General features: G+C 41.7%; 1 protein-coding gene across 4 annotated transcripts in view; it reads left to right on the top strand.

The window, feature by feature from the left end:
• Positions 1 to 12,689, top strand: part of PAK2 (p21 (RAC1) activated kinase 2) — a 76,202-nt gene extending 63,513 nt beyond the window's left edge. For all 4 annotated transcript variants that reach the window (XM_073360381.2, XM_073360382.2, XM_073360378.2 and 1 more), the window contains 4 exons: positions 2,789 to 2,888; positions 8,005 to 8,201; positions 9,738 to 9,875; positions 10,458 to 12,689. In XM_073360381.2, coding sequence (XP_073216482.1) covers positions 2,789 to 2,888; positions 8,005 to 8,201; positions 9,738 to 9,875; positions 10,458 to 10,544 — 522 coding nt within the window. In that variant the 3' untranslated portion in view covers positions 10,545 to 12,689. The remainder of the gene's footprint in view (positions 1 to 2,788; positions 2,889 to 8,004; positions 8,202 to 9,737; positions 9,876 to 10,457) is intronic.
• Positions 12,690 to 16,293: the final 3,604 nt, after the last annotated feature.

Raw genomic sequence — 16,293 nt, 5'->3', positions numbered from 1 at the left:
AACCTGGAGACTTAAAAATCTACCTGACATCACATCCCAACAATTTCCCTGAATTGGAATGCAAGAGTCCAGCACAAACCCAATTTATTGTCGGGGTAATTATATTATCTGCCCTGCATGGGAAGGTTTTAAAAGCCCCTTAGCGTGCATCAGCTGGGCATCTGCTTAGATGATGCACTGCAAGGGAGGGCTGGGAAGCACGCTCATACGTCAAAGTGTGGATAGGTAATTATTTCCTGAGGAAACCAGAGCTGCTTCATATGCAAATAGAGGATATAATTAAAGGCAAAAGTAACTACTTACGGTAAGATCAGGTGTGAACAAGAATGTTTTTTTTAGCCTATAAAGTTTTAATAAAAATAAGTATACTCCTGCTTAGCTATTTCCAGTTTGCCATCTGTTTTAACTAATTTGCAGTTTTATTTCCAGGAATCTTTTTGCCCAGTTAATTTGTCTTCAATTTTTTGGCCTTTCCAGTTTCTTTATATTTATTGTTCATCTTGCTGCAGCACCTAAAGGGTCTGTTCACAACCAGAGATGGACAAATCTTTAGGAAGAAATAGTCCATGCTGTAAAGCGCACTTTCCCAATTTCATCTGAGAATTTTCAGCAAGGCCATTTCAAAATAAAACTCAGCTTTCTTTTCCAGTTGCAGTACATAAAACACTTTCAAAGCAAACTTCTGAGGCTGAATTCCTAGCCTCGGTTCTTGTTTTAACAGTTAAAATCTCTAATGATGGCATTAAAATCAGACCAATAATTTAAACCTAAATTAATTCTAAAGCACTCTGGCTTACCATCATCAGCTTAAACTAATCTAAGGTTTTATATCAATTCAGGCTCCTTGACCGTTTTTAAGGATTTAAACCAATTTAAACTAAAATAAAGCAAACAAAGAAAAAAACCTCAAAACATAATAAACTGGGACAGTGGAGGGTCTATTGAGGGAGCTGGAGGGCTAGCCACTAGATCAGAGGTGGGCAAACTTTTTGGCCCGAGGGCCACATCGGGATTGCAAAACTGTATGGAGGACCGGGTAGGGAAGGCTGTGCCTCCCCAAACAGCCTGGCCCTCTCCCCCCATCCACCCCCTCCCACTTCACGCCCCCTGACTGCTGCACCCAGAACCTCCGCCCCATCCAACCATCCCCTGTCCCCTGACTGCTCCGACCCCTATCCACCCCTCCCCCCCCCGGGACTCCCTGCCCCTTATCCAACACCCCCCCCCACACACACACACCACCACTCCCCGTCCCCTTACCATGCTGCTCAGAGCAACAGGAGCTTGCAGCCATGCCACCTGTGTTCCCTGGCAGGAGTGGCAGGCCAGAGAGTTGGTGGCGCAGTGCGCTGAGGCTGCGGGGGACGGGGGACAGCAGGGAAGGGGCTGGGGGGCTAGCCTCCCTGGCTGGGAGCTCAGGGGCTGGGCAGAATTATCTTGCGGGCCGTAGTTTGCCCACCTCTGCACTAGGTGATGTATTAAGCAGTAGTTATTCAGGGATAGGACAGTGTTCAAGGCAATCTGTAAAAGTCATGCCTATTCAGGAAACATTTGTTGATTTTGAGAAGTAAGATCAAGCCAAGTTTTAAGATTATGAATATGTAAAATCAGCAAGAGTGGGCTCTTGCTTGACTCACCTTAAATCATTTCAAAGCTAAAGCTCTTCAGAGCCCAGCTATATTCTTAACTCCTTAGATTTTGAATAAATCTAAAAAAAGAAAAGCAGGCAAAAAATTTTAAGCTGTTGATTTCAAACTCAGCTTCATTTCTTGGTCTCATTAAGATTATACTAAGTTAGTAAGATATTAAGCTAAGTTTAAAGAAAATGGTGGTTTTTAAAATGATCTGTCTAGATGTCAAATTCAAAGTTAAATTGTCTCCAGTTTCCAGTAAATTGAAACTTAATACTCTGCATTTAACTAGCTGCCCATGAATGAGTTTAAACTTACGGTTAAAACTTACTTAAAACTGTGCACACCATTTGACTTAACCAATATTTCTACTGCCCAGCGTGTAAATTCTGAATACTCATGACTGGTAAATCAAAACCGCTTTTCTAAACTGAGCATATGTATTACTTCTCAATAAGGGTTAATTTGTGGAAAGTTTCAAACCCAACTGTTTTGGTTGCAGTTTTAAATAAATATAATTTTTTTTTACAATGAGGAAGAATGTAAGGGTTTTTTTTACCTTTGCTGAACTCAAATAACTGGAGGGATTTTCCTCAAATAATACCTTTAGGCAGAAACCCAACATGGAAAATTTCAGCCTAAAAAGTAAATAATTGAGAGGCCTAGAATCATGTAAAAATTTTTATAAAGGAAACTGTTTTGCACCCTTCCTTATAGCAAGCACTACATATATTTAAGAGTGAAGCATCCTCCTTATAGTGAAACTCTACCAAAGGAAACTGATCTCAATAGTCAGGATTCCCCAACAACTGGAAAGCTATGAAAAGTAACACTTAGCAAAGTGAAAGTGCTTTGGAACTTTGGGGAATCTTAGATGATGCCTGGCTAGTGAGCACTTTAGTTCAGTTTGCAGTTCTGTAATGGCAAGGAAATAGCGTATTCTCTGAGGTTAAAGAAGCAGGTTTTGACCTCAGTGAATTTTGGATGGGAATAGTCTGGTTTCTCATCATGAGAGCTTCCTCCACTGGATATTTAAAGTAATACCTGCTACCTTTTTACACATTGCATTATATGCACATAAACTTTGCTTTTTGATTCACAACACAAACTGTATTTGCTTTTGCTAAATGTTTTCCTTTTCCTCTTCCCCTGTACAGTGTTTGCAAGCACTAGAATTCCTACATGCCAACCAGGTAATCCACAGAGATATTAAGAGTGACAACGTACTTTTAGGAATGGATGGATCAGTTAAACTCAGTGAGTGCCAGACAGTTGTTTCAACCTGCTGCTTCTTTATAAACGTTTTGCAATGAATAGTATGTTTGTAAGCGCATAGTTGTCACAGATAGTTGAGATGAATTTTTACTAATAATCAGCAAAGGAATTCATTCCGCTTTGCAAAAAGAATTTTGCCCACTATAGTTGGTTTTGTAATTCTGAGCATCTGAAAGTTACTGACTTTGAGTGTATCAAACAAGAAGGATGTTTAAGTAACTTATCAATGCGTTTGTAAATGTGAGTTAACCTGCAGTGTAAAGTGAGATAAAGATACAAGGATTGCCAGTGAGGGAAGCTGGCAATAATCGGAGCTGCCTTATTGGCTTCTTTCAGATTGTCAGAACTTGCTCCAAATGCTTTTGCACTGTCCATTTAATTGACAGGATGAAAATTACACATTTGTATTTCAGTACTGCCTAAAGGCTGCAAACCACGTAGGATCCTATTGTGCTGGACATGGCACTTGTCTTACTTTTAACAGTAGTTAAAGAAAATTAACTACAAAGGTAAAAATAATGTTAGAGATTGGGAAAATATTTTTTGTTTTCAGCTTTTTATATTGTGCATCTGACAGCACTTATTATGCATTTGGTGGTTGTGTGCATCTTTCATACAGCAAGTGAGGAAAGGAAAAAAAACTTGAAAAATTGTGAATTTAATCTCAGTTGTTGTCAGGAGTGCTTTTAGGGAGAGGTGCATTGAGATTTACACACTGAGCACCTAAAAGTTTGCTAAGCGCTACACAGATGCCTAAGACGACATGGGGAGACACTTCGAAAGCTGCTTTCTGGATTTGAACACCTGGGAAATCTACCACTGTTCCCTGTTCCAAGAGCTTGTAGTCTAATTTCAGTTATGATACATGGGAGAGCTCGTAAACAGTAGTGGGGAGAGGTAAACAGTGAAACATAATGGGGTTACTCAAGTACATTAAGTGCACTTCTTAAGGGTATATCTGTCAGATTTATAGGGCTGTGGAATTTTTGCTTTGTTTACAAACCAATTATTTGCAGGCTCCTTTCCTAATGAGGTGACAAGTGAAAGGCAGTGGAAGGTGTAAGTGGGAGAGATTGAATGGAGGGAGGAGAGAGGATTCTAGCAGAGGATGTGTAAAGAGGAAGGATTTAAGGAAGGACAGGTTGAAGGTGAGATAGGTGATAGGAACAGGTATGAAGAAGAGGTGGTTGTTGAAAGAGGGAAAAAAGGGGGATCAGCAGAGATGGCATGGGGGAGCAGGGGAAAGTAACTATAGAAACTTGCTAGCTGAAGCAGGTGGCTGTGGAATCTGTTGAGGTTAATGGAATCTGTAATCCTCTATTTGGTGAAGGAGGCGTGGGCTATTGCCCACCTCACAACCCACTGGGAGTATCTGTAGTGAAGATGGTGGCAGGTTGACCTGGTCCATGGGAGGTGGCTGATGTGCACTCCCATGCTAGGAGAAGGGGCCTGAGCAGTCTTGAGGGCATCTCGGCACTCAGGATGGTACGGTGGGTGAAGGTATCTTTTTTTTTCCAATTTTGCTGTCTCTGAAGAAGCTGACAGTGGGAGGTCAGTGTGAATGCAATGGGGATCCCCAGGTGGATGAAGAGTGGATGGGCTGCCAGTGCTTGGTCTCCTTGAAACACCTTTCCTTGCATAGTCTGCAGAGGCCCACACCTGCCTTCTCCCTGCTGGTGTTGTGGAGGCTACAAGGCTTTTCTGGGGCACCCAGAGTTTTTAATAGGCTGCCCTGTAAGAGAGCTGCTGCTTCTGTCACATTTTTGAAGTCGCCTAGATTTCAGGTTGACTGTGACCCTTTGAGCGAATGTAAGTGAATGATGGTATAGACCTAGAGGGGAAAGCCTTTATGAAAGAGTAGCAAGATGAGCTACTGGCTGCTATTGCTTTGGAGACTGGGAAGGAGGTAGATAGTAGCTTGCTAAACTGCCTTCAGGCAGCAGTTAAGATTTTCAGGCATGAAACCCATTTGTCAGCATTATCTGGTACTAGCATTTAAAATGTAGGGAAAAGCATTTTTAAAGTTTGAAATCCTATTTCTCAAACTAATATAAACCTTAGGATAAACCCTGGCTTTTGCTGAGATTGTGTCCTCATTGGTGCTCTCCATGCCTGAAAAGAAGTGGGAGATCTGCAGGTTGGACAAAGTAGCAGGGTGGAATACGCACTGAAAATGCATTGTTGATGCATTCCATTCATTCCAGTAAAAATAAAGGGCCAGATTTTCAAGAGATTTTACATTTAGGTACTAAAATAACGGCCAAAATTTCCAAAAAGCATCATAGCACATTGGTGTTGAGCTCTTTTGAGAATAGGCATACTTGTGGCACCTTAGAGACTAACAAATGTATTTGAACATAAGCTTTCGTGGGCTACAGCTCACTTCATCAGATGCACAGAATAGAATATATAGTAAGAAGGTGTGTGTGCGTGCGTGTACACACACACACACACAGAGAACATGAAAAGGTAGAGTAACCCAGCCACTCCCAGTCTCTATTCAAACCCAAGTTAATGGTATCTAGTTTGCATATTAATTCAAGCTCAGCAGTTTCTCCTTGGAGTCTGTTTTGGAAGCTTTTCTGTTGCAAAATTGCCACCCTTAAATCTTTTACTGAGTGGCCAGAGAGGTTGAAGTGTTCTCCTACCGGTTTTTGAATGTTATGATTCCTGATGTCAGATTTGTGTCCATTTATTCGTTTGCGTAGAGACTGACCTAATCACATTAGCCACTCCATCAGGGGCTCGTTCACCTGCATATCTACCGATGTGATATGTCATGTGCCAGCAGTGCCCCTCTGCCATGTACATTGGCCAAACCGGACAGTCTCTACGCAAAAAATCTCTTAGAGGAGGGATAGCTCAGTGGTTTGAGCATTGGCCTGTTAAACCGAGGGTTGTGAGTTCCATCCTTGAGGGGGCCATTTAGGGATCTGGGGCAAAAATTGGGGATTGGCCCTGCTTTGAGCAGGGGGTTGGACTAGATTACCTCCTGAGGTCCCTTCCAACCCTAATATTCTGTGATTCTACGCAAAAGAATAAATGGACACAAATCTGACATCAGAAATCATAACATTCAAAAACCAGAAGGAGAACACACTCTGGCCTCTCTGGCCAATCAGTAACAAACTTAAAGGTGGCAATGAAGTGAGCTGTAGCTCACGAAAGCTCATGCTCAAATAAATTGGTTAGTCTCTAAGGTGCCACAAGTACTCCTTTAATTTTGCAACAGAAAAGCTTCCAAAACAGACTCCAACGAGAAACTGCTGAGCTTGAATTAATATGCAAACTAGATACCATTAACTTGGGTTTGAATAGAGACTGGGAGTGGCTGGGTCATTACACATATTCAATCTATTTCCCCATGCTAAGTATCCTCACACCTTCTTGTCAACTGTCTAAATGGGCCATCTTGATTAACACTACAAAAAGTTTTTTTCTCCTGCTGATAATAGCTCATCTTAATTAATTAGCCTCTTACTCTACCTTTTCATGTTCTCTGTGTGTGTGTGTATATATGTGTGTGTGTGTGTGTCTATATATACACACACACACACACGTTTTCATATGTTAAATATACACACACACATCTTCTTACTATATTTTCCATTCTATGCATCCGATGAAGTGGGCTGTAGCCCACGAAAGCTTATGCTCAAATAAATTTGTTAGTCTCTAAGGTGCCACAAGTACTCCTGTTCTTTTTGCAGATACAGACTAACATGGCTGCTACTCTGAAACCTGTCTTTTGAGAATGTGGCCCTTGGTAAATCTAAGCTTAAAATGTTTCATTTTAAAAATGCTCCAAACCCCAAGTGTTTTAATTTTGAACCATAACTTTTTACCTATAATAGTCTGATTTAAAAACAAAAATCCAAAAAGATTTAAAAAAAAACCCAAAATCTGTTCCCCATTGCAAAGTCTTTATTTTGCTGTGTCTAAGATCTGAGCTGCTAATAAGAAAATGCACTTTTCCAGCCAGCAGATGGAGACCTTGAATGAATCTATATAGAATGAGTCTAGCTTGCTCTTCAGTTGTTTCCTTATCTAGGTGATGGCTTTGTTCCTCTAAGCTTTTTCTGTGGAATATACTTTATAGTAGCTTCATATATCTAAAGCCTCACTTCCAGACCTTTGTTAACCATAGTGCAATGATTCAGTAGCTAAACCTGTGATTAAAATACTGAAGTTGGTAAATACAAAAATAAATACCGAAATTATTTTTGTATAGGGTTACCATATTTCAGATTCCCAAAAAGAGGAATGATGGGAGGTGATGGAGGGGATGCCCACTGGAGGTGGGGAAACTGTCATGGTGGCAGGGCAGCTGGCACAAGCCCAGGACACAGCGACAGCCAGCAGTCAGCGCCTGCCTGTGAGATCCTTTCACAAGGAAGGAGAGATGAGACCTGGGTGGGTGGGGTCTGGCAGCTATGACTTGTAGGGGAATGGACCAATCAGCTGAGGATGCAGGGGAGGGACCAATTAGGGCTCTTTCTGAGCTGCAGCTTGTCTGCTCTGCAAAAACCTGGACATGGCTGTTACTTGAAAATCCTGCCTGGGCAGAAAAAGGAGGCTCAAAAAAAGGCTCTGTCCAGGAAAACCTGGACATATGGTAACCCTATTTTTGTACTGGGACTGGAGCCCAGTCTGATGGTGTCATCCTTTCGGGTTCAGGACCATTACATTACACAACATAGTATAAAGTCTATACCAGTGCACAAAAACGTTTTCACATATGTTGTTGGTCCCTTTTTGTTGGAATTCTGGGTGGCTTGAAGAGGGCTTAGACAAAACATCACTCTTTTATAGGAGACCACGAGTTACCTTTATAAAAAAGAACTTAATTCTTTAAGTATGATTTTATTTGTTGTAGGCTATATTCTTCAGTGTTTGTATCAGCTTGCTGGTTGGACTTTCTGCTGTGACATGAAAAATATAGGAAAACTTTGAGATTGCAAATGTACAGATGCAAAAGATGTTTCTATAGTAATAGAAAAATGTGTAGTTCGATAATTGGGGCTTTGAGATGGGATTCACAGCAGACTAGGATGCACTGAATTAACTGTCATTAACTAATTCCTTTATTATCATGCAGCCGACTTTGGTTTTTGTGCTCAGATCACCCCAGAGCAGAGCAAGCGCAGCACCATGGTTGGGACTCCCTATTGGATGGCTCCTGAGGTGGTCACACGGAAAGCCTATGGCCCTAAAGTGGATATCTGGTCTCTGGGTATCATGGCTATTGAAATGGTGGAAGGAGAGCCCCCATACCTCAATGAAAACCCTCTGAGGGTAAGATATTTCATCCTTTAGGAGTGCTGCATCAATCATGAATATAAAACAGTGGCTCAGAAATGTGAAGAGATTTGGGACCTTTAATTTACAGATTACAGGTTTGAATCCAAACCAGGTTAGAAGTGTTTAAATGGTTATCAGCTGATGGCTGTTTAGTACAGTCAAGGCAGTCCCTAATAGACAGGAATCTACATGAAAAAATCAAGGGTAATTAGTGCAGGTAGCTCTCAGTATAAAGGAGGATGATCTAATAGACATGGAGGATATTACCCTTTCACCCTGAGAGATGGTCTCTCCAGAACATGGTTGAGGCATCTTGACAGTACCTGTTTTTAGTTAAATAGTAGAATTCATATCTGAGTACTGACAGTCTTTTGCCAGCAATAAACTTCTGTAGGCTCAGAAAAGTAAATCCAATTAAATTACAAAGAACAAAGTACAAAGCGTGCTCTTTCTCCTTATATAAGGATATGTTTATTATAGTGTCCATCACCGTAAATTCTTAAGTATCTATAGTCATCTTGTTACTAACAAAAGCAAGCGACAGTTGCTAAAGCTGTGCAATGCCACTCTTACAAGCATCTACCAATGTGAGGAGAAGCAGGTTGTATTCCTTCTACCCCTCAAGACTCAGGCCATGTCTACACTATGGGTGCTACAGGGGCACAGATAGGTTGCTATGGCGCTGTGGATACGGGTTTACCATCGCTGTAGGAACTCCACCTCCCTGAGCAACAGCAGCTAGGTTGACTGAAGCATTTGTCTGTCAACCTAGCTGTGCCTACACTGGAGAGTTAGGTCAGCATAGCTACAGCACCCCGAGAATGAGCTATGCCGACCTAACTTAAGTGTAGACCAGGCCTACTGCATTGCCTCTAATATTCCCAGCCCTTAATGGAGAGATGAGTTCAGAAGTTGTGCCCAAATATTTAACCAAATCAGGTATGTGTAGTGTTAGTCTGTCCACAGTTTGTCACATAGAGCAACGCTCTTTATCTCAGCGTCCTTGTGGTGGGAGTCTGTCTTTGGGCTGCTCTTATTCCATAGTTGCTCATTGTTATTGTTTTGTAGCACGAAACCTGCCCATGTATTCATTTGTAGGAGCTAGATTAGTGGTGAATAGTGGTTGCAAAGTATACAAAGGCATACTATACATACTCAAATGAGGTACCCTGCCTAGGTCCATCATGCATATTCCTGTTTTATCATCTTAAGGGGGAGACTTTTGAGAATATATGTGATAAAGTCTAAGTTTACTTCCTGGTTGTTTTACATGATTAGTATAATGATCATAACAGGAAAAAAGAAAAATGACATTTCAGTACCTGCATCAGGCATCCAAATTGAAGATTCAGCGAGGAAACTTAATTGTCATATGCTAGTCAGTGTCTGCTCTGTCAATCTCCTTTCCTTTTTCCATTCAATAAATGCTTCTTCTAACTTGAAATACTAATACATTGCAAATCACATTTTTTAGAATTTTAACTGATGACTTCAGTGTAATGACCTTTTTCTCTCTCTCTCGGTTTGCAGGCTTTGTATTTAATAGCAACTAATGGCACACCAGAGCTGCAGAATCCAGAGAAACTGTCCCCAATATTCCGGGATTTTCTAAATCGTTGTTTAGAGATGGATGTAGAGAAAAGAGGATCAGCCAAAGAACTGTTACAGGTAAGTATATGTATGTTGGGGTCTTCCCAAAAGCTTGAAATTCGGAGGTCACTAAAACTGTAGTCAGCTAGTGCTGACAGACGCTTGTCTTTGTCTTCCTTTTCCTACTGAAGAATCATTTAATGGGGAATAGTGGGAGGGAAACACAGGAATCAAAATTTGCAACACAAATGTAGATGATTCTTCTACTGAAATCACTACTGGCCGCTTTTTGCCAGCGGTGATTCTTCAGTGACACCACAGCTTAGTTAAACAGAGAGGCTGCTGTAGCCAGCACAGCAAACACAGAAAAGGGTAGAGGGAAAATATCAAAAAAAGGAATATCTCTGCATGGGGAAGGTTGCTGGAAAGAGGACGGCAGGGACTAGCCAGGGATATTGGATATTGCTATGTGGAGGAATAGCTGTCAACAAATCTGTTCTTCTATGGGATCATTCATTGGGCATATCTCCTTGAGGTGCTGCATATTGGCACCTTTGTGAAGTGCTTTCTTAACTTGGATAGAAAGTGCTATGTAAATACAATAGTTTGTTTTTGAAATTTGACTCTTACTAACTTACTGTGTTTCTCTGTTCCTGGCAGCATCCTTTCCTGAAACTGGCCAAACCTCTGTCTAGCTTGACGCCATTGATCCTGGCAGCCAAAGAAGCAATGAAGAGTAACCGCTAACATTGTTGCCATGGCCTTCATTTTTTTTTTTTTTAAATCTTTATAATATATGAAAATTGTTACTCGTTAGGGGGGGTTGAAAAAAGTCTGCAAAAGGGAAAAACGCTCACCCAGAAGACACTCGAAATGAAATATGGTGACTTTTAAGTAAACCCTTTTTAGGGTCCAAAAGGAATTGTGGACTGAATCACTGGTCTTTCACCTCTTTTGCAGACAGGCCAGGAATCTTGCTTCCCATGCCTGGGGTTTTAAGTTTTTTGATGACTTTGCTGTAACAGTTCCCATTCATTGTGCCCTCTTGGGTACTTTCAATACTTGAATGACAGGTTCAAGCTTTTGGAGAGAGGCATTAATTTTATCTGCTGATCTTTCCTTCTCCTCCCCTTTTCCTGTCCTCTTTCAAGTTGCATTGGCCATCTCCCGTATGACTAGATTAACAGCAGGTGTGACAGAAATGTGAAGGTACATTTTACCCCTACCCCCTTACCATACAATTTAGCTGTGACTGTACTGTAGAATTAATGACTCAGATACTTAAAAAATTAACTTTAAATGAAATCTGCTTGTAAGTAGAGTATAGGGAGAGGGGGAAGAGAAGAGTTCAGCTGTCTTTCTGATCTGTGGCTGCTCCAGGGACTTCTAATCCAAGAGAGACACATCTCAGTGTAGCAAATTGTGGTGGTTCAGGTTTTGGGAGGTCAGCCTACACATATGAGGAAAAGGGAGCAGATGTTTGAGGAAAGAAACGCGCCCCCCCGCCCATTGTTTGGTTCCATTCTCCACTCCTCTCTCCCCCTCCCCTTCCCTCCCCTCTCCCAAACTTCCCTAGACTTGTTGGCCAAGGCAGAAGGGATGTCTTGTGTGGTGTAGCGGTTGGTCTTAAAACCAAGTGTTGTATCTATGCTCTTACTTGGGCTATGGGATTTATGCTGGTGCCTTTGACTTTTTTTACATTTCCCTCCTTTGTATCAAATGAATTTTTGTATATGTTGTAATTTTATTCCCAAAAGCAAATAATGCAACAACCTTGGAGTTGTCAAGATTTAAGTATTAGAGCTATTTTTTCCATTTTTATATGTGCTCCATTTCTACTAATGAAATCAAAAGAACAAATAATTCATCAGAGCTGAGGAAAATGAAGATCCAAGACTCTTTTTTTATAATTCAAACAGGAGCTTATGAACACCTGGGAACACCAAAGTGCTGTTCTATGGAGAGACAGTCTGAGGCGGGAAAGTAGTTTCACCAGACATGAAAGGGGCTTACTGGAGTGGCTGATGCATGACTGGAGAGAGTCGTCATGTCAGGATGGCCCCTTCTCACTAAAGACCTTTTACTAGCTAGGATGGCAGAAGACAACATTTAGTGTAAGAAAAAAGTGCTTTCCTATAAGAGCTAGTGAGTAACTTGAGTTGTTGAGTTCTTGAGATGGTGCCAACTGAAGTAACAGTAGAAACCATAGAAGTAACCTTGGATTGCTGCATTTATACCTATAGATTATTTTCATAAGGATCAATTTGTAACTGTAATGTGCCAAACGATGCACATGAAAGAATAGCCACTAATTTGGTGCTAAGCAGTTGTGTTGCATTCCCAACTGGCAGTGCATGTCAAGCAGAGAGAGTCCGGGTCCTGGGGTGAGATGATTCCATTTGGTGTCTGACAAATTGTGTAAACCAGAGTTTGACACATGTTCTTTTTACTGTGGGAAGGCTATTTTCTTCTGTGTACGAATAATTTCAATATTTATATGCGGATAGAAATGGCTGTTCTGGGTTTTGGTAACTGAGAGATAGCTCTGCCTAGAGCACCTGAACAAATTATCTTTCACTTCCTGAGCCTATATATCATGGATTTCATTCTCTCAGAACTTATCCTTCAACAAATTGCACTAGCAAATTGCTTTGCGCCAACAAGATACCTTATTCATGGAGGAAATAGAAACACCACACTTCAGTCTGACTTCTTGTAAACACTAGTGCAGGGGTGGGCAAACTTTTTGGGCCGAGGGCCACATCTGGGAATAGAAATTGTACAGTGGGCCATGAATGCTCACAAAATTGGGATTGGGGTGCAGGAGGGGGTGAGGACTCTGGTTGGGGGTGCGAGCTTCAGCGTGGGGTCAGAAATGAGGAGTTCAGCATGCGAGAGGGGGCTCCGGGCTAGGGTGGGGGAGTGGGGTGCAGGGGGGAGGTGAGGGCTCCGGCTCGGGGGGTGCAGGCTCTGGGGTGGTGCTGGGGATGAGGAGTTTGGGGTGTAGGAGGGTGCTCCACACTGGGATCGAGGGATTTGGTGGGCAGGAGAGGGATCCGGGCTGGGATCGAGGGGTTGGGTCGTGGGGAGAGGCTATGGGGTGCAGGCTGCGAACGGCACTTACCTCAAGCGGCTCCTGGAAGCAGTGGTATGTCCCTTCTCCGGCTCCTATGTGGAGGCACAGCCAGACAGCTTTGCATGCTGCCCCGTCTGCTGGCACCACCTCTGCGAAGCATGTAGGAGCCGGAGGAGGGCCATGCCGCTGCTTCTGGGAGCTGTGTAGTGTGGCCCCCGACTCTGCGCCCCAGCTGGAGCGATGGAGTGGGGCCATTCGGCTGCTTCCAGGAGCTGTGTAGAGCAGCCCCATGCCCTGTGCCTCAGCTGTAGCGCTGGAGCAGGGTAAGCCCCAGACCCTACTCCCCAACAGGAGCTCAAGAACCAGCTTAAAACGGCTCATGGGCCGTAGTTTGCCCACCCCTGCACTAGTGTAACAGCTACCAAGCTGAATTACTTTAACGAGAAGAATAAATCAAAAGAATACGCAGCCCACTAGCCATAAAGCACTAGAATGCTTCATTCCAAGGAAGTGTCATGTCATGGGCTGAATACTCTAGATCTGCTTCCCCTCTTACAAACTTTTTATGTACTGAAAGCCATTGATACCATAAACAGTAGAATGGCAGTGGCCTGGTTTCAATACATGTGACTCAAAGTGAAAGATTTTCCTGTCCATAGAGAGAAGCAAGGAGTACTGGATTATCTTTTCTTTTCTCATCAGTGGCTCCCTGTTTGTCCATTGCTGGCAATGGACTTTGTGAAAATCAGACTCCTAGTGCAGCAGTATAACTTGGCTTTCCTTGCGCCTCTGCTGCGTGCTCCCCCCCCCCCCCCCCCCACGCCCAGGTAGCAAAACTTAGTCTACCATATAAATATAATTTTTTTCTGAAATTAGCAGGTAAACTTAAAATCATGAAGTAATTTTAACTTATTAATTCAGTCTTATTGATAAAGAAAACTTCCTTCTGATCTTGCAATAGCAAATCTGTCTAGATCAGTATCTGTATCTCTTTAAGGGCTGACTTCTAAACTTTTAATTCTTTTAAAAAAATAAAAAATAAACCTCAACCAGGAGTTACCAAAATGCATCCTATTGCTTCTCATGTGGCCTAGAGTACTGTGAACTACAGTTAAAAAGCGCACAAGAGTGCCCCTTGTATGTATATGATTCTACAATAAGGTTTCTTCTGCTCCTGTTGCCAGAAAGTAATCAGGACAAAGGGGAGAGGTCAAGGAAAGAGCAGAAATATTGGGAACATTTTAATTTCTGCAGCAAAGTGAGGGAAAATAGTTAAGTAGAGTCAGTAAGCTGGCAAAAAAAATCATAGGGAAGTTGCTGCTCTGTGCTTCATTGTGTAACCATTGTGCAGTTTGCATGTCAGTAGGTTGGCCATCAGTCTTCTAACTGAACATGTTACATATGTCTTCCAAGTGTCCATTTTTCCCAGGAAGGACCAGGTTAGAACTGAGACTAGCTCATTTGTTCTCCCCAGCCCAGATGAATAACTAGTGCAGGTGAAGAGAGAATAGTCAGAGTTTGAGTGGATGCCGAAAGCAAAATACCGCTTCGGAACATGCCAGAATTCCCAGATCTCTAGGTGACCGCAGATGACAGGCACAATCACAAATATGCATATGAATAAATGCAACAGTGGCACAACACAATAGTTAGTCGGGAGTAGAGATTGGCAGCGTACTGTTTTGAAAGGAAGTGAACAGGCCATGTTTGTCTTCTAGGATTTTTTTAGCACAGAACTTGGAATAAACCCGACTTCTCACCAAGTAGACATGCTTGCTCACACATGAGGTCACACATTCCCATCTGAATATTCACTATACAAGTAGATCTGTGCTGAGTAGTTGCAAGAGATGTGCTTCACAGCACATCAGAGTAATTGAACTCTGCTGTCAGAAAAGGGTGGAAAATCAAGGATACTGTTTAAGGTCTTTATAGCTGGAATTGAAAAATCTCTCTGGTCTGCTTTCTCTCTCTCCTTCGCTTTGCCAGATGGAAATGGATGTAGGTTCAAGCTTTATTTTTTATTACTGTACGCAGATTTTAATGTTTTCTTTTGTTTAATTTAATCTCATTCTGTTATTTAATTGTTTCTGCGATATTAACTACTGTATTTGATTACTTTGTTTATTAACTTTGATCTTTCAGGGCTAGAAATAAACTTTTTAAAATGTTTGTTTTTCCCTTTTCTGAGTGTTTTATCTTTTTAAGATCAGAGTAGTGTAAAAGTAGTGTAAAAATGGTTAGATATTTTAAAGGGTTTAGGGGAATGTTCTCTGTTTGTGTAACTTTGAATTTAAGCGAGAAATGTAAATTGTTCATGCACACTTCCGTTTCAGTATGATTTTTATTTTGAGCTGCATCTCAGTTTAGTTATCCTTTGTCTTCAAAATCTTCCTAAGCAATGATAACAGCAACACCAGGTGATAACTGCAGGCTTTTCTTGCTACTGAGCTCCATTTGCAAGTCAGTCCTGCCTCCAATAACCATTCCTGACTGTTTGAAACCAGGAGAGCAGATCTGGATTGTCTTCCCGTCTCTTAATGGAGCAGATAACTAACAAGGTCTTTCCGGGAGGCTGTTGCTAAAGCAGCACCAATAGTAAAGAACTGACCAGACTGTCTGCACTGCACCTTCCAAGAGAGAGCACTGTAAAGTAGTATTTTGTTAGTGATGGGATTTGGAATTGACAAGCCAGTAGTCATTGATCGAGCTGCTAGCAGTATGAAGTTCCAGTAAAATTATTCGTAACGAGACTGGAATATTGTTTTATTAAAAATTTCCTCAAGTGCCACATTTAAGTGATACACAGAATAGAGTACAAGTAGTATGGAACACAAATGCTACCCTTTCGTCTAAACAGACTATGATCTTCTTTGATCAGCTTTATGCTAGCATTGAGAAGTCTTCAGGAGTCAATGACTTACCTGGGCTTTGGTACTGGATCAGAAGTGCCTGTTGATAGACTATCAGGATTTTCTCTTTAGTAACTGTTTATCAGTACTGAAGTCTGTCACTAAGAAAAGGACAAATAAAGTGAACCTTTCTAGGGGCCAAGTTTCGTTTGGTTGAAATCTGGATGAAGTTTCCATTGTTAACAATTTTTCTGCTGTGAACATCAAGGATGCATCATGCATATCTCCATTACTGCCCCCTTTCTACATACTTCAGGAAATAGCTTCTCTCCCTTCTCAAATGTCCAGTCAGCAAGCGAAGTGTGGAAACAAGTGGTCTTCCAGAAATGTTTACACCCTCAAAACATTGGGGCATTGGATTGTGCAGTATTCTGCCTATTCAGATTATTTATTTTCCTTATCATGGTAGCTTTGGTTTTATGTATGCAAGACCCCTTGTTCATTTCATGTTCTTAACGTTGCATTAGATCTTGAATTTAATTTTAGGTTTTTTAAAAATTTTGTAGAA

This window comes from Lepidochelys kempii, chromosome 9 (genome assembly GCF_965140285.1).
Source record: "Lepidochelys kempii isolate rLepKem1 chromosome 9, rLepKem1.hap1, whole genome shotgun sequence".
Taxonomy (NCBI): Eukaryota; Metazoa; Chordata; order Testudines; family Cheloniidae; genus Lepidochelys; species Lepidochelys kempii.
Note: the sequence above shows the minus strand (reverse complement) of the source record. Positions and strands in the feature narration are given on the sequence as shown.